The sequence below is a fragment of the Hemibagrus wyckioides genome, linkage group LG02, assembly GCF_019097595.1.
Source record: "Hemibagrus wyckioides isolate EC202008001 linkage group LG02, SWU_Hwy_1.0, whole genome shotgun sequence".
Lineage (NCBI taxonomy): Eukaryota > Metazoa > Chordata > Actinopteri > Siluriformes > Bagridae > Hemibagrus > Hemibagrus wyckioides.
This window is the reverse complement of record NC_080711.1, coordinates 18916085-18936971: the sequence shown is the minus strand read 5'-3', so window position 1 is coordinate 18936971 and position 20887 is coordinate 18916085. Positions and strand designations below refer to the sequence as shown.

Sequence of the window (20887 nt, the reverse complement as noted above, 5' to 3'; positions counted from 1 at the left end):
CACCGTCATCACCATTATAACCATCACCACCATCACTGTCATCATAAGTCAGTCATCATCATTATAACCATCACCACCATCACTGTCACCATCAGTCACCGTCATCACCATTATAACCATCGTCATCACTGTCAGCATCAGTCACTGTCGTCATCACCACCATTACATCCATCACATCGTCATCACTGTCATTACCATTATAACCGTCACACCGTCATCACTGTCACCATCAGTCATTTTCATCACCACCATTAGAACCATCACCACCGTCATCACTGTCGACATCAGTCACTGTCATCACCATTCTAATCATTACCATTGTCCTTGCTGTCACTGTCATCATCATTCTAACCATCACACTGTCACTGTCATCATCATTATAACCATCACCATAGTCATTGCAGTCACTGCCATCATCACCATTATAATCATCACCACCATCATCATCACTGTCACCATAAGTCACTGTCATAAACATTATAACCATCACCACCATCATCACTGTCACCATCAGTCACTGTCATCACCATTATAATCATCACCACCATCATCACTGTCACCATAAAGTCACTGTCATCACCATTATAATCATCACCACCATCATCACTGTCACCATCAGTCACTGTCATAAACATTATAATCACCACCATCATCACTGTCACCATAAGTCACTGTCATCACCATTATAACCATCACCACCATCATCACTGTCACCATAAGTCACTGTCATCACCATTATAACCATCACCACCATCATCACTGTCACCATAAGTCACTGTCATAAACATTATAATCATCACCACCATCATCACTGTCACCATAAGTCACTGTCATCATTATAACCATCACCACCATCGTCACTGTCACCATAAGTCACTGTCATCACCATTATAACCATCACCACCATCATCACTGTCACCATAAGTCACTGTCATAAACATTATAATCATCACCACCATCACTGTCACCATAAGTCACTGTCATAAACATTATAATCATCACCACCATCATCACTGTCACCATAAGTCACTGTCATCACCATTATAATCATCACCACCATCATCACTGTCACCATAAGTCACTGTCATAAACATTATAATCATCACCACCATCATCACTGTCACCATAAGTCACTGTCACCATTATAACCATCACCACCATCATCACTGTCACCATAAGTCACTGTCATAAACATTATAATCATCACCACCATCATCACTGTCACCATAAGTCACTGTCATCATTATAACCATCACCACCATCATCACTGTCACCATCAGTCACCGTCATCATCATAACCATCACCACCATCATCACTGTCACCATAAGTCACTGTCATAAACATTATAATCATCACCCCATCATCACTGTCACCATCATTATAACCATCACCACCATCATCACTGTCATCATTATAACCATCACCACCATCATCACTGTCATCATCATTATAACCATCACCACCATCATCACTGTCATCATCATTATAACCACCACCATCATCACTGTCACCATAAGTCACTGTCATAAACATTATAACCATCACCACCATCTTCACTGTCATCATCATTATAACCATCACCACCATCATCACTGTCACCATAAGTCACTGTCATAAACATTATAATCATCACCCCATCATCACTGTCACCATCATTATAACCATCACCACCATCATCACTGTCACCATCATTATAACCATCACCACCATCACTGTCATCATCATTATAACCATCACCACCATCATCACTGTCATCATCATTATAACCATCACCACCATCATCACTGTCATCATCATTATAACCATCACCACCATCATCACTGTCACCATAAGTCACTGTCATAAACATTATAACCATCACCACCATCATCATCACTGTCACCATCATTATAACCATCACCACCATCATCACTGTCACCATCATTATAACCATCACCACCATCATCACTGTCATCATCATTATAACCATCACCACCATCATCACTGTCATCATCATTATAACCATCACCACCATCATCACTGTCATCATCATTATAACCATCACCACCATCATCACTGTCACCATAAGTCACTGTCATAAACATTATAACCATCACCACCATCATCATCACTGTCACCATAAGTCACTGTCATAAACATTATAACCATCACCACCATCATCATCACTGTCACCATAAGTCACTGTCATAAACATTATAACCATCACCACCATCATCATCACTGTCACCATAAGTCACTGTCATAAACATTATAACCATCACCACCATCATCACTGTCACCATAAGTCACTGTCATAAACATTATAACCATCACCACCATCATCACTGTCACCATCAGTCACCGTCATCATCATTATAACCATCACCACCGTCATCATCACTGTCACCATAAGTCACTGTCATAAACATTATAACCATCACCACCATCATCATCACTGTCACCATAAGTCACTGTCATAAACATTATAACCATCACCACCATCATCACTGTCACCATCAGTCACCGTCATCATCACCATTATAACCATCACCACCATCATCACCACCATCATCACTGTCATCATTATAACCATCACCACCATCATCACTGTCATCATTATAACCATCACCACCATCATCACTGTCATCATCATTATAACCATCACCACCATCATCACTGTCATCATCATTATAACCATCACCACCATCATCACTGTCATCATTATAACCATCACCACCATCATCACTGTCATCATCATTATAACCATCACCACCATCATCACTGTCACCATAAGTCACTGTCATCATCATTATAACCATCACCACCATCATCACTGTCATCATCATTATAACCATCACCACCATCATCACTGTCATCATCATTATAACCATCACCACCATCATCACTGTCATCATCATTATAACCATCACCACCATCATCACTGTCACCATAAGTCACTGTCATAAACATTATAACCATCACCACCACCATCATCACTGTCACCATAAGTCACTGTCATAAACATTATAACCATCACCACCATCATCACTGTCACCATCAGTCACCGTCATCACCATTATAACCATCACCACCGTCATCACTGTCACCATAAGTCACTGTCATCATCATTATAACCATCACCACCATCATCACTGTCACCATCAGTCACCGTCATCACCATTATAACCATCGTCATCACTGTCAGCATCAGTCACTGTCGTCATCACCACCATTACATCCATCACATCATCACTGTCATTACCATTATAACCGTCACACCGTCATCACTGTCACCATCAGTCATTTTCATCATCACCATTAGAACCATCACCACCGTCATCACTGTCGACATCAGTCACTGTCATCACCATTCTAATCATTACCATTGTCCTTGCTGTCACTGTCATCATCATTCTAACCATCACCATAGTCATTGCAGTCACTGCCATCATCACCATTATAACCATCACCATCGTCATCACTGTGACCATCAGTCACTGTCATCATCATTATTATAACCATCACCATCGTCAACACTCACCATCAGTCACTGTCATCATCATTATTATAACCATCACCATCGTCAACACTCACCATCAGTCACTGTCATCATCATTATTATAACCATCACCATCGTCAACACTCACCATCAGTCACTGTCATCATCATTATTATAACCATCACCATCGTCAACACTCACCATCAGTCACTGTCATCATCATCACCATTATAATCACCATCGTCATTGCTTGTCTCTTATCATAATAGCCATCACCACTGCCATCACCATCACATCATCTTTTATGTATACTTTTATTATATCTTTGCTCTTGTTTTTTAGTCTTCTTCTTTAATCTTTTTACTCTTTTGTGCTCTTCAGGTCTTCAAACATGTCTGTGTATTTGTTCTTGCTTTGTAGCCTTTACCGCTCATTAATACTTTTAAGGCATTCGTTCCAGTGTTTGCTGCTTCTCAATGCTTCAACCTCTTCCTACACAAGATCATGCATCTGCTTCATGTTTGTGTCTCTCCTGTCTATTTCCACCGCCTGTAACATTTTCTTTCTGGCCTGTTTATAGTTTGCATGCAAGCAAACATCAAGATCAGAGATTAAACCCAGAGTTTTGCCTGCGTTCCAATCGAAAGGTCTCTAAAGATCAGTTGATGATTACACAACAGCTTGTTAAAAAAAAGTTTAAGCTGCTTTTCATCCTTTGTCTGAAATCAGAAAGATCATGTCAAGAATAAAACGCTCCAGGAACACTGGGAGTTCAGTGATGGGCATTTCTTCCTTGTTTGAAGATATTCCTTGTGTCTTTTCCCCTGACGTATTGTTCCCAAAGCATTCACACATAGCTTCCTGTCTGTGTTTAGGTCAGAGCAAGATGTTACTAAACTCTGTGATTGAATCTCTGTAGAACGGACCCAGAATGACAGAATGAGGTCGGAAACCTGATATTGTTGTCTATATCTCTTCTGACATCATTAAATAATTGAGACGCTTCACTAAAGGCAATTCCTCTGTGTGTTTTTGGCCTGATTGAAAGTCCAGCTTCCTAATGTCTTGGTGTTTAAAACCTGGCTAAAATACCAGCTCCTCGGGAGTGTGTATTTAAGACTTGGACAAAAGCCCAACTCCATCAGAATTGTGTTTGAGACTTGGCCAGAAATCGAGTTTTCAGCAGTGTGTGTGTTTGGCCGGATTCCATTTTTTTCTTGGTACTGTGTTTGAGACATGGCAGAAGGGCCAACTCCCTCAGGAGTATATGTTTAAGACTTGGCTGAAGGTCCAAGATTCCTAAAGAGTACATGTGTTCAATTTGGATATGTATGTTTGAGATGTTCTTCAGGGGCATAAGAGTTATCCAGGTTCTTCCAGAATGTATGTTGGTTTCCTCTAGAATGGGTTGACACTTGAGAGACACTGATCAGGCATGTGTGATGATCAGTGGAAGATCCACCCCTATCAGAGACATGAGTATTATGTCCTGGGTTAAAGAGAGAGCACTTTCAGGAACTTTTTTTTTTTTTATTGCCTTGGCTGAAGGTCCAGCTCAAGTCCTCAGTCAGGAGTGCTTGTTTAAGGCTTTGTTAAGAGTGTGTCTTTAGACATGACTGATGGAACAGCTTCCTCAGTAGCACATGGCTGAGATTTGGCTGAAGGTACTCTCAGGAATGTGTTTTTTGACCTCGGCTGAAGGTCCAGCTACCCGAGGAGTGTGTGATTGAGATCAGGCCAAGGTGCTCGCCACTTCTATTTCCTTACTTTTTCCAAACCGTGAGTGCGAAATGAACCTTCAGACAGGGTCGGGAAAAAAAAATCAATTATGTTGGCTATTTGTTTTAACACTTGTTTTAATGATTTTTTTTTCCTGCTCTGGTGCATTCAGCAGTGAAGAGCACTACACCGTACAAGCAGTGTCGATCTGAGGTGAATAAAAATGAGAGTGAAATACATTTTACAGGCTATAATAAACCCTCGCAATCATGGGCCTTTTCTCCATTTTGTAATATTTAAATCTGGGGACAAAATATAACATGAAGGAACCCAGTTATGATTGACACTAAATGCGTACTTGTTAGCATTTAAGAACTTTTGCATCAGTGTTGAGTAGGCTGGTGTGCATTATGAGCTGTAGTGTCTTGGTATATACTATGAGCATTAAGTACACAGGGGCTGAAGGGAGGCTGTGGTTCAGATCAATAGTTCTTTCATCTGTTTTGTATGATAGCTGCTTTTCGCACAACCTACATTATTTTGGGGACATTACAGTGCCATAGAAGCCTCAACAGCAACCAAGAGACCAAAGAGCATCTCTGTAAAAGCAAGGAGCTTTAGATGTCCAAAGGATAACTATAGCTTTGACACATCACAAAGCTGAGCTCTGAGTTGACACTCGACATTCATGCATTCTTTAAGCAATTTAACCAAAGCTCTACCATCGACAGAGACCCATCACTGCTCATCACTCTGAAAACACCATCCTTGCAGTGAAGCATGGTGCTGGTAGCCTTGTATTGTAGGGATCCTACAGAGGGTTGAGAGCAGGACAGATGAATACACTGTTATACAAACATGTTGTTTCACACCCCAAACCTCAGTTCAGTTCTGTCTAGACTTGAATGTTGATGTTAACAGTCTCCTTTCAGTCTGACACATTTGGAGCAGTTTTATCAAGAAGACCGGGTCAGAATCTCACAGGGGCACATGTGTGAACATAAGCCAATACGCCAAATCTGGAAAGACGCAATAACATCTGTGGGAGGTCTGCTGTGTTTTCTGAGTAACATGAGCTGTGTCATCATTCAAATACTCATATTGTTTATACATAGACACCTAGTAATCTAATCTTTTCCCAAAAAACGTGCCAAATGGAGATAAAAGCCAGAAGTCAGTGCTAAGGAAGAGCAAAGTCTAAAGAAACTCCTGGCCGTTTATGCCGAGAGCAAAAGTTTTTGTCAGATGAATAGTGCAGTATCCAGCCTGGTTTAATGAGAAAACTCCCTCTTAATAACCGGTTTTATTGCAATCTCAGATTGCGTTTTTGTCCATTTCACTTAGCATCTTGGCTTCATTTAACCTGATTTTTACCTTGTGGGAATTTACTCTCTGAGCATTAAAATCACGCATATGCGTCTGTGTAAATGCAAGTGTGCTTTAAATTTCCTTTTCGAATTACCATCCAGCTGTGCCTTCTAACATACAATGTAGAACTTTCTCTGAGGTCTGTAATGTAATAGTTCTACACAACTTACTGATTGAAAGAGCCACTGGTCCCACTTATTACACACAGCTGGACCCGGCCCTCACCCCCACATTCAGTCCTCGGCTGAGATTTAATTCAGCGAATCACCTCATTATGCTTATAATATGGCAGCTCCAGTCAAGGACACCAGTGCTGACGGCTTTAATTAAGCACTGCTGCCAGTCTTTTTCCCTTTCTTTTTTTTTCCCCCTACTAGTTTGCTGTTATGTTGCTCGCTGAAAATATGTCTGACCGTCTGGAGGACATGACTGCCGTGATAACATGTAGCAACAGCACACACGCTTTGGAGAGCATCATTATTTTAATGAATCTGGCCGAGAGAGCAGGTTCTGCGTAGAGGTGATGACCGAGAGTAAACAGAACTAAACCATTCCTGTTTTTGCACTTTTTTTTGGAAACTTCTACATCAACATGAAGTGAGAGTTCTAAACAAAAAGTCAGTTTAAAAGTAGTTTTAAATGATCTTATGTTTAAAATATTTGTTTAGATTAAATAAGCCATAACTTTCTTCATTTCTGGTTTCCCATCAGTGATTTTTTTTTTTTTTTTTTTTGGTTTAAAGGTAAGTGCTTGTTTCTGAAGGAGCTGGCCTACTTACTGTACAATTTTAATAGGAACACCTGCTCATTTATACTGTTTATCATAAATCAGCCCGACATGAGGCACTAACACAGTGCACCAAAATCATGGGCTTAGGTTAATGTTCACATCAAACAAGTCTGATCTCTGTGACTTTAACTGCAGCATGGTTGTTGGTGCCAGATGGGCTGGTTTAACTATTTCTGATACTGTTGATCTCCTGGGAATTTTAAAGTGTTTAGAGTTTATAGTCAATGTTTTCAATTCTGAGCAGTTGTGTAGGTGGAACCACTTTGTTAATAAGAGATGATGGATACAGTAAATAATATAATCACTCTTTGCAACTGTGGTGAGCCGAAAAGCATCTCAGCTTGCACAAAAAACATCAAACCTTGAAGTGCACAGGCCACAACAGCAAATGACCGCATTAGGTTTCACTCCTGTTCGCCAAGAACAGACCTTGAACCTGTAAGATTATCCAGAGAAACATTAACATCACAGAGACCACCTGTTTTTTCACCTGGTTTAATTGCCTACTTTTCTCACCCTGCTGCTCCATCTCAACCCCATGGTCACTGCTAACATCTGTTATTTATTGCTTCTCATTACCCTAAATATAAATTACCCCCGGGTTGGTCCCTGGGATTTGTGAAGCATTCATTTACAAGATAGTTAATAAAGAGTCTGCACTTATGCTCACCTATCATTGACTCAACCAGAACCCAAAGGGATGTATATCCATAGACCCAAGCCTAATGAGGCTAATTACAAGGTAATGGATTCAGGGCAGGAGCTGGGGAAAGCAGTACTGTCTTGCTAATGGAACATTTAATTCGGGTTAAAATGCACTTGCCTAGGTCTCATAAATTTCAACCTTTTTTTTTTTTAAACAATCGTACATGAGGGCTGTAAATTGCTGTCCATGGTGCTGAAAGTGAACAGGAAATCCCTTTGTGGTGGCTGAAGGTTGTAATGAACAGATTTAGTGTTTTACTGCTCTTAAACCCCTACATCAACTGAAGAAGGGCTGATGTTTATATTTAGCTGAATAATTGATTTAGATGTGTTGGAAATAGGAAAAAAAACATGAAATGCAGTACAAAGGGTTTTCCAGGACTAAGGAGGGGTACCTGTAGACAAAAACCTCTGAGAGACATATGGGCATCAGCTGATCTTTCTATAGACAAACTCTTCAATATGTTTAATACAAATATATATGTTTATATACATACATACATACATACAGTATATGGCCAAAAACAGTATGTGGACACCTGACCATCACATTAGTACGCAGTTGGTCCCATTATTATAGACGCATCGTCTTGCTGGAACATATAAAGTTAAAAGTTAAAGTAAAGGGAAATTGTAATGCTACAGTATACAGAGGTATCCTATATAATTGTGTGCTTCCAGGTTTCCGGAAAACCCACATATGGATGTGATGTACACTACTTGGCTAAAATGTACGTGGATGCCTGAACTACAAGCATATATATCTGCTGATTTAATTATAATAATGACATAATAATCATCCAGTCCTATGTGTTATAATTCATAAATATAATAGACAGACGTTTTTTTCTTTCATGTTCACCCCACAATCACCTCTGAAACTTTCTCATACACTCATCAAGATCATGAAATATACACTCAAGTCTATGCCTCACCTGTTCTTAGCAACCCTCTAGTCATGCATTCAGTCTCTCATGTTTTTGAGCTCACTTCTGGTTTTCTCCACATGCTCTCATCTACTTCTCTCCAAGCTGTTGATCGACAGACCTGTGCCTGTTATATTGACCTTGAGTTAGCCTATCGATTTGGATCTGTTGCTTTTGGGCCATTAAAACCGCCTCACCTGCAACTGCATCTGTCTTGAGCCTCTCTCTCTCTCTCTCTCTCTCTCTCGTGACCTTTAGCATCAGCTTATCCGTTTCCTGTTTAATAATCCATGCAAAAACACATAGAAGCATGTTTTAAATGCAGCAGCATTCTTTAAAAATAACATTCACACTATTGGGCTTCATTAAGCAGTTTGTAGCCTGTGACCACATAGATAATAAGACACTAAGCCTAGACTGGCAATGTTAGAAACATATGCTGCATTACTTACAAAACTGAAAAAGAAAATCTATTCATTATTTTTGGTTTAAATTGCCTTCCTTTTTTTTCTTTTTGGTCAGTTTAGTCAGTGAGTTTGACTCACTCAATCTTCTGGCTCTAATCAGGCCAATTCACACCGGTGGTTCTGAAGTAGTGCAGTGACAGTCACATACAGCAGTAAAGTGGAATTTCTATCCATATTCTGTTGATCCAGTTGCTAGGCACGATTAAGCATAGGAAGGTCTACAGATTTTGAAGGGAAAAAAAACCCTTCCATTTCTCCAAAGAGCAAAACACCAGATCCGAACACTGATCCAGTTCAAGCACTGGTGAATGTCAGTGGAAACTATTAAGGCTTAAACACACAGACTGCTGGAATCCTATTGTTGCTATTTTTCTTTTGCAAACAATTGCAAAACCCCTCAGAATTCAGGCTTAAAATGCAGCCCTTTATTGTCACGGTTCTGTCTGCCTGATTATTAGCACCTGCATCTTGTTTCACGGCTCATTTTCAACACCGTATATTTAACCACATAGCAGCGTTTATCTTGTGCTTGCTCTTCACCATTGCCTTGTTATTGTCTTGAATTGTATAGCATTTATTCTGTCAGCTGTCGCTGTTAGCATCTGAAGTTACTTCCAGGTTTAACTTGCTGTTTTGTTCTGTCTTGCCTTGTTAGATATTTGGTATTGTTCTTAGTCTAGCATAGCCTAATGTATGTTTAGTAGTTTGTTTTTAAATATAAATAGAAACTATAGCAGCATATACACTATATTGGTAAAAGTTTTGGGACACCCCTCTAAATCATTGAGTTCAGGTGTTGTTTTTCAAGGCTTGGGCTCGGCCCCTTAGTTCCAGTGAAAGGAACTCTTAATACTTCAGCATACCAAGATATTTCGGACAATTTCCTGCTCAAAACTTTGTGGGAACAGTTCGGGGATGACCCCTTCCTGTTCCAACATGACTGGAACTAAGGGGCCGAGTCCAACCCCTGAAAAACAACACCTGAATTCAATGATTTGGAGGGGTGTCCCGAAACACTTGGTAATATAGTGTATGTTTTTCAAATTTACCAATTTTCTCCCCAAAATGGGTTTACCTCTACAAGTCCAATTCTCAAGTATAGAATGTTTTTACTTCTATGGCTAATCAGGCATTTTGATACACATTTATTTAGATAACAGTGTACAGTAAAAAAAAATGGCTTTAGCCAAACAAAAAGCTTCAGGTGTTGACTGCTGTAATTCTGACTAGTAATTCTCACATATGATTTGGCAAATAGCATCAAATGGCCCTGGAGGTGGGGGGGACTAAAAAGAATTTTAATTGGTCAAACTGTCGGCATGCCGCGGATCAAAGAACTGATAATGTCACACTATATAAATATGAATAGAACATATCCAGACTAAAATGAGATATGAATCTAACTTCCACACAGTAACCAGAAGTCATTTTGTCTCTCTGTCTTGTTGTCTCCAGCATTCCAGTCATTTTTGGGGAAGAAGGATGTGAGTGCTGAATTGGAGGAGGTGTACGGCGAGATCAGAGTGCAGAACACTCAGCAGTCTGTGTCTTTCTTCCGTCTGTTCCGTAATCCTTCCATCCGCTGGCAGCTCATCACTGTCATCACCATCATGAGCAGCTACCAGCTGTGTGGCCTCAACGTTGTAAGTGCCCAGTGCCATGCTATCGCACTCGTCATAGTATCGCCCTCTCATACTCACACTACCACAGTATCACACGGTTATACTAACACTCTAGCATGCTCTCGTTATCACACTTGCACTATTAAGTTATCACACTGTCATAGTACCACACTGTTATACCACCACATGATCATACTGTCATTTTAATACACTACAACACTGTTGTACTACCACATGATCATACTGTCATTTTAATACACTACAACACTGTTGTACTACCACATGATCACGCTGTCATAGTACCACACTACAACACTCATACTACCACATGATCACGCTGTCATAGTACCACACTACAACACACTCATACTACTACATGATCACGCTGTCATAGTACCACACTACAACACACTCATACTACCACATGATCACGCTGTCATAGTACCACACTACAACACACTCATACTACCACATGATCACGCTGTCATAGTACCACACTACAACACACTCATACTACCACATGATCACGCTGTCATAGTACCACACTACAACACACTCATACTACTACATGATCACGCTGTCATAGTACCACACTACAACACACTCATACTACCACATGATCACGCTGTCATAGTACCACACTACAACACACTCATACTACCACATGATCACGCTGTCATAGTACCACACTACAACACTCATACTACTACATGATCACGCTGTCATAGTACCACACTACAACACACTCATACTACTACATGATCACGCTGTCATAGTACCACACTACAACACACTCATACTACTACATGATCACGCTGTCATAGTACCACACTACAACACACTCATACTACTACATGATCACGCTGTCATAGTACCACACTACAACACACTCATACTACTACATGATCATGCTGTCATAGTACCACACTACAACACACTCATACTACTACATGATCATGCTGTCATAGTACCACACTACAACACACTCATACTACTACATGATCACGCTGTCATAGTACCACACTACAACACACTCATACTACTACATGATCACGCTGTCATAGTACCACACTACAACACACTCATACTACTACATGATCACGCTGTCATAGTACCACACTACAACACACTCATACTACTACATGATCATGCTGTCATAGTACCACACTACAACACACTCATACTACTACATGATCACGCTGTCATAGTACCACACTACAACACACTCATACTACTACATGATCATGCTGTCATAGTACCACACTACAACACACTCATACTACTACATGATCACGCTGTCATAGTACCACACTACAACACACTCATACTACCACATGATCACGCTGTCATAGTACCACACTACAACACACTCATACTACTACATGATCACGCTGTCATAGTACCACACTACAACACTATTGTACTACCACACGATCACACTTAAACTACCTCACTGTCATAATACCTCACTCACACTACCAAACTATAGTACCACCAGATGATCACAATGTCACAGCACCACACTATCAAGCTATCACATAGTCATATTACCAAGTTATCACACTATGACATTCACACGATTGTACTACCACACGATCACACTGTCATAGTACCACATTATCATACTACTGTATGACCACACTCTCAAAGTACCACACTATCATACTACTGTATGACCACACTCTCAAAGTACCACACTATCATACTACCACATGACCACACTCTCAAAGTACCACACTATCATACTACCACATGACCACACTCTCAAAGTATCACACTATCATACTACCACATGACCACACTGTCAAAGTGCCACACTATCATACTACCACATGACCACACTCTCAAAGTACCACACTATCATACTACCACATGACCACACTCTCAAAGTACCACACTATCATACTACCACATGACCACACTCTCAAAGTATCACACTATCATACTACCACATGACCACACTCTCAAAGTACCACACTATCATACTACCACATGACCACACTCTCAAAGTACCACACTATCATACTACCACATGACCACACTTTCAAAGTATCACGCTATCATACTACCACATGACCACACTCTCAAAGTACCACACTATCATACTACCACATGACCACACTCTCAAAGTACCACACTATCATACTACCACATGACCACACTCTCAAAGTACCCCACTATCATACTACCACATGATCACTCTGTCCTACAACACTTTTTCACACTCTGACCTATAACACTTGCTAAAATAATGCACACCCTACAACACTATTACCCCTACACTATCACATTATTCTCCACAGTGAGATTGTTACACCGCACTACATACATACAAAAGTCACAAGTGCTTAATTGTGTTCAGAATATCAGACTATCCATGACTAGTATTGAAAGCTGTGATGACATGGCTGTACACACACACACACACACAAACTGTATAGCTAGCTCTGTCTAGAAACATTAGCGAAATTACAAATGTGAAGTGGCGTAATTACACACATTTCCCTTTTTGTGCACTGTGACCGCATGTCTCTGTCTCTTTTACACACTCTTTCTCTCTCTCTCTCTCTCTCTCTCTCTCTCTCTCTCTCTCTCTCTCTCTCTCTCTCTCTCTCTCTCTCTCGCTCGCTCGCTCGCTCTCTCGCTCTCTTTTTTTTACTGTCTGGGCCAGATGTACTTTTCTAGGTATAATTATGCTACATTGTCTATGAGTGTTGTATATTCAAATATGGAGTATGAGTCTAAACGCACAATTTAAGCACCATGCCTGCAGGCAACAAGCAAAGAAACCCCACGCTACACATATAAACATTAGCATATAAGTCAGCACAATAAAGTGTGGGGAGACACAACCTTGATTACATATGCTGTTTTAATTGAATGTTGTGGTAGCCATGTAATTATTTTTTTCCCCAACAATATAACAATGTAAATCAGCACTAGTTATATAGGCAACGTTGCCAGGTGAATGGTTTTCAGACATAACTGGGTTGGTTTTAGAATGAGCTGCACTCTTTTATTCACTCTCAGATCATTTGATTTAAGAGAAAAGTTTTACGAAAGGCAGTGCTCGTCATTCGGGCTGCTTTCGTCACCCATACGTCAGAAAAACTTTCACAGAAATGTGAAAAAGCCTGTTCTGTACACTGCAGCCTGTTCATGGAAGCCATGAAAGACACTCGCATGCTCTGTCTCCAGTCTTTATTCAGTATTATTAATACAATATCTTCATTACTGACCTTGCTTCTTTTCCATTTAGTCTTATTAGCGTTTTCACATCTCAGTGTTTGACCGTTTGCATAATGAGCTACAGCCTTATTGAATTCATTTTAAGTGCACAGCGAGTGCGTTCTCTGACCCCATGGCGTTACGTTTTACACTGCGCTTTCACTGACGTACATGTTCTACTGTAAGTTCAGCGCTTTGTCTTGGTCTCTTCCTGTGTTTCTGCGTATGCTTCTTTGTGAAGTGCTGTTAATAGAAAGAGAGAGAGAAAGAGAGAAGAGAAGTGGATTATAAATATGCAAGAACTGATATTGCAGATTTACATACACATGTTGAATTTGCATCATTCCAGAGAGAGAGTCGAAGGAGTGTTAGAAAAACAGACCTTTATATTATTTATTTCCATTTGTTAATTCCTAATCTGATACTTATTCACATATTCATAACCCCACTGCAGCGGTCATCCTATGCTAGTAGTGGTTACGGCATCAGCCATAAGCTGCATCCTGGAGCCAATTATTCAAGGAAGTTGTAATACCAATGAGGCGTCTAAATTATCGAATAGAACTCGCATGTATTAACATATACAGCGTGGAGGAAAACTGTTTTTTTGAACTTTGCATCTTTATATCATGACTTTTTTATGATTTCAATATAAAATATAGCAGACAGCAATGACATGAATCCTGCAGACGAAGAATAAAATTTAAAATTCATTTCTCCACGCTGGTGGATCACTCGGGATCCATTTCCTTGTAATTGCATTTTTGGCTAGCATTCACCAGAATTCTCTTTACTTATCTCTCTCTCTCCCTCCATCCATCCCTCTGTGCCATCTAAAATCCCAAGGTGTATCAAAGCCTTCTAAAATAAGACGGTCATTTCTGATATCTTTCCAGGACAAGCTCAGGCGTGTCATCATCATCACCAGCCATGCATTCACCACACTGTGTCTAGCACAAACATCCAAAAATCCGAGTACAGCAGAATCCCCTCCAGAGATCGTACATCTGTTGAGACGTATAAATCCTCAGGCAGGCCTCATCTGTAATATCCACTCCAAGTTCCTTTCCCATCTTTCTTTCTTTTTACTTTTTTTTTTTTTTTTTTAATATATATTGTTGACAACCTGAAGTCCTTATAAATGTATTATTTCTATCTAACACGTGGATAAGCCACTGAAGAGCCAGTATTGCTAAAAGGAATGTCAGATTTGTAACACCATATCCCTAGTATAAGTGAGACAGATCTATGCTAACAGCATAAAGGATAAAACATATGGGTTGGTGATATTTCGCAGCAATCTGCAGTTTATGAGCAACCGGCCGAGCGTATAAGCTTACTTTATGCAGGTTGTTGTACAAAACTTACGTTACAGGAGTGCAAGTCAGGACTATGGGTCAGTTCCATATCAGATTTTTGCACTAAAGTCTATACGCCATCTGAATCTGGGGAAAAAAATAAAGCCAAAGGTAGAAATGTCAGCAGGGTCAGCACGGTGTGTGGATTCTGACCGGGCCTCAGCTTCATCACTCATCACACATCACGCTCTCAGCTACAGACTCTTATGTCGAAACCTTTTTTTAATCACACGGTTATTAATTTTGTTTGGACCTCCCCACCATATCCAGCTGAATTCGAAATGCGCTGGTTCTGTATCCCGAAATATCAAATCTGAAACACTTTGTATGTGTGTTGCTGGAGGAGGAGGAAGATGGACGGGTTCGTTTTGTTGTTCCGACAAATACTTTCAGCACTCTCTCAACAACTCAGCTGGAAAAAACCCAAAATAAATCACTGTCCTAATGTTCCGGGGCTTTCGCCTCAATCAAGCTTACCAACACTTTCCAAGCTTGTGTTCCTGCTGTGTGTGTGTGTGTGTGTGTGTGTGTTCCTCTCTCTCAGGTTCACAGCGTTTTCCCTGATAGGCCTCCCCCCGCTGCTACAATAAAGAAGTTACTTGTCATTTAAAGCACTGGGACCCTAAAGCCGAGAAGTTTCTCAAAGTGCCCTAAACATCTCACAGCTCCACTCATTCATGTTAAATAGATAGATAGACTGATAAACACTTATACTACATAGATACATAGAGTAGTTTTTATTGATCTCAGAGGGGAAACGGTTTAGTCAGCAGTACAAGATGCATGAAATTGCAAGGACACGGGCCCCGGGTGGCATAACACAAAAAACGTTCCTCCCTGAGATAGCCAGAGATAACAAGTACAATCTCAATGAAGCCACAGCCATCTGCACAGCAATCTGTCCATAAATACAGATTATATAATCTTTCAGAAACATTGACCTGTGAACTGTCATTTATTCTAATCACTGGATAAACTCTTATCTGAGTATTTGATGTGTGTGTGTGTGTGTGTGTGTGTGTAAATGCAGTGACTAAGCTGTAAACACACACATATACATATACACCAACCAGGCCTAACATTATGACCACCTGCCTAATATTGTGTTGGTCCCCCTTTTGCTGCCAAAACAGCCCTGACCCATCCTGCACTGTGTATTCTGACACCTTTCTATCAGAACCAGCATTAACTTCTTCAGCAATTTGAGCAACAGTAGCTCGTCTGTTGGATCGGATCACACGGGCCAGCCTTTGTTCCCCACGTGCATCAATGACCCTTGGCCTCCCATGAACCTGTCACCAGTTCACCACTGTTCCTTCCTTGGACCACTTTTGAAAGATACTGACCACTGCCGGCCGGGAACACCCCACAAGAGCTGCTTCTAAGTTTCAAATCTTGACACATTCAATCAGTTTCAAATCTTTATGTTTACATTCTAGCTAACACACTGATACATCCATCTAGATGTTGAGAAACAGGCAAACCCATCACTGCTGAGAGTATAGAGTTTTGATCCTATAGGGGAAATCTGATTATTTCCTAAATCACTTCATTTTGATTCATAGCAGCAGCTGCACCGAGATACGAGAAGTCCAAGCTGAGTCATAATAAAATAAAAAAGAAGCTCGGCTGTTTTCTAGCTGCAGCACATCAGAAGAAAGCATCACAGGTTACACACGCAGAGGGTTTGCGGGATTCATTCTGCATTTATGAATCATCAGCTGCCAGCTCATGTCGCACTGCTGTAACATCTCACGCACCGCTACACACTTGAGGGAGCGAGACACTGAGGGTGGATTCGGTGTGTGCTAGCGAGCACTTTGCACTCTGGAGCATCAGCGCGAGTTTGCCTTACTAATTAAAGCACATTAGTGGGAATGTGGGGTGTGTTTATTGTGCAGTGGGATCTAGTGGTGACTGTTGTATCGTGTGTGTCTTGTGTTACAGATCTGGTATTACACTAACGGGATCTTTGAAAGTGCAGGATTTGACAAGAGCACAATTCCTTACGTCACGCTCAGCACGGGATTCATCGAGACGCTGGCAGCCGTCATATCGGTGAGATTTGTGTGTCCATCTACCTGTGTTTGTGTGTGTGTGTGTGTGTCATGCTGTCAGATTGAATGGCCCACTGTAATCCAAGAGCAGTTCAATATTTGATGCTCATTCAGTGTGAAATGAAGAGGTGAGATGCATAAAGCACACACACAGAGTATACTGTATACCTATAAAGTTCTGAGAAATATTCCACTCATATTTAAGTGAATTGGGTTGTGGGTTTCTCATTTTTCATTTAAAGCTGTGGATTAAGCTGTTCGCTGTTGGAGAAATGAGCTGCCGGGGCTCATTTAGCCTCTCAAATCCCTCATCACTCTGCTCAGATTTATACGTTTTATATGACACACACTCACACCTGCAACTGTGGTAGACAGTGTTTACATAAAGTGTTTAAAATGAATTAAAAAAAGCAGATCATTGTGAGTCAGACAGATGGACAGACAGACAGATACATGAGGGTCTTCACACCTTAAGACAGTTTTATTTGGTTTAGAGCAGATTGTCAGGATGATGCTCTTTATCGACCCCTGTGGGGCATTAAAGACATGCGCACCAGGTGATTTAAATGGATTTCCTCGTATGCATGCATCAAAGACCCAGAACATCTGACCTTCTGAATTATTGAGGTTAGACGGGTAGTCTGTCTGCCTGTCTGCCTGCCTGTGTACCTGTCTGTGTACCTGTCTATCTGTCTGTCTTTCTGCTGTGATGCATTGACTGCTGTCACACTCTATATTCATACTAACACACAATCATACTAGAACACTATATTCATACTAACACACTCTATATTCATACTAACACACAATCATACTAGAACACTATATTCATACTAACACACTCTATATTCATACTAACACACAATCATACTAGAACACTCTCTATTTATACTAACACACAATCATACTAGAACACTCTATATTCATACTAACACACAATCATACTAGAACACTCTATATTCATACTAACACACAATCATACTAGAACACTATATTCATACTAACACACAATCATACTAGAACACTCTATATTCATACTAACACACAATCATACTAGAACACTCTATATTCATACTAACACACAATCATACTAGAACACTCTATATTCATACTAACACACAATCATACTAGAACACTCTATATTCATACTAACACACAATCATACTAGAACACTCTATATTCATACTAACACACAATCATACTAGAACACTCTATATTCATACTAACACACAATCATACTAGAACACTCTATATTCATACTAACACAATCATACTAGAACACACTATATTCATACTAACACACAATCATACTAGAACACTCTATATTCATACTAACACACAATCATACTAGAACACTCTATATTCATACTAACACACAATCATACTAGAACACTCTATATTCATACTAACACAATCATACTAGAACACACTATATTCATACTAACACACAATCATACTAGAACACTCTATATTCATACTAACACACAATCATACTAGAACACTCTATATTCATACTAACACACAATCATACTAGAACACTATATTCATACTAACACACAATCATACTAGAACACTCTATATTCATACTAACACACAATCATACTAGAACACTATATTCATACTAACACACAATCATACTAGAACACTCTATATTCATACTAACACACAATCATACTAGAACACTCTATATTCATACTAACACACAATCATACTAGAACACTCTATATTCATACTAACACACAATCATACTAGAACACTCTATATTCATACTAACACACAATCATACTAGAACACTCTATATTCATACTAACACAATCATACTAGAACACACTATATTCATACTAACACACAATCATACTAGAACACTCTATATTCATACTAACACACAATCATACTAGAACACACTATATTCATACTAACACACAATCATACGAGAACACTCTATATTCATACTAACACACAATCATACTAGAACACACTATATTCATACTAACACACAATCATACTAGAACACTCTATATTCATACTAACACACAATCATACTAGAACACTCTATATTCATACTAACACACAATCATACTAGAACACTCTATATTCATACTAACACACAATCATACTAGAACACACTATATTCATACTAACACACAATCATACTAGAACACTCTATATTCATACTAACACACAATCATACTAGAACACACTATATTCATACTAACACACAATCATACTAGAACACTCTATATTCATACTAACACACAATCATACTAGAACACACTATATTCATACTAACACACAATCATACTAGAACACACTATATTCATACTAACACACAATCATACTAGAACACACTATATTCATACTAACACACAATCATACTAGAACACACTATATTCATACTAACACACAATCATACTAGAACACACTATATTCATACTAACACACAATCATACTAGAACACTCTATATTCATACTAACACACAATCATACTAGAACACACTATATTCATACTAACACACAATCATACTAGAACACTCTATATTCATACTAACACACAATCATACTAGAACACACTATATTCATACTAACACACAATCATACTAGAACACACTATATTCATACTAACACACAATCATACTAGAACACTCTATATTCATACTAACACACAATCATACTAGAACACTCTATATTCATACTAACACACAATCATACTAGAACACTCTATATTCATACTAACACACTCTATATTCATACTAACACACAGTTATATCAGCACACACCATATTGTTTCCACATTTATACTATCTCAGTCCACATTCTTCCAGTACATTCTTATCACACAAGCCACATTCACCCTGCACCTTCACATTAGCATAGCATGCTACACACTTGTAAGTCCCTGAATTCTAACATGCTAATGATTCATGACTAACACATTATGGTTTCTCCTGCCATTAGCTAAATAAGACCTGAGATCATTCACAGTAGCTTCATTCATTTTAATGTTTGCTCGTTTGTTATTTTTTGTTTTAACATTAGACGCCAAGCTCAACAAGGGTTCTCTTTCTCATTATACTCGTATCCCATGATGCTCTGTGGCTCACTTTAATCCTCTCCACTTTGATTTCCCTGGAGTGTGAACAACAAGCTCCTAAAATGCTTCCCCCCCAA

The 20887-nt window shown here is 39.5% G+C and overlaps 1 protein-coding gene across 7 annotated transcripts in view; it reads left to right on the top strand.

Annotated features, from left to right (window-relative positions):
- The window catches only part of slc2a9l2 (solute carrier family 2 member 9, like 2), a 118979-nt gene that overhangs the window by 60436 nt on the left and 37656 nt on the right, over nt 1-20887 (top strand). For all 7 annotated transcript variants that reach the window (XM_058376604.1, XM_058376564.1, XM_058376584.1 and 4 more), the window contains 2 exons: nt 10910-11097; nt 17610-17720. In XM_058376604.1, the coding sequence (XP_058232587.1) occupies nt 10910-11097; nt 17610-17720 (299 nt within the window). The remainder of the gene's footprint in view (nt 1-10909; nt 11098-17609; nt 17721-20887) is intronic.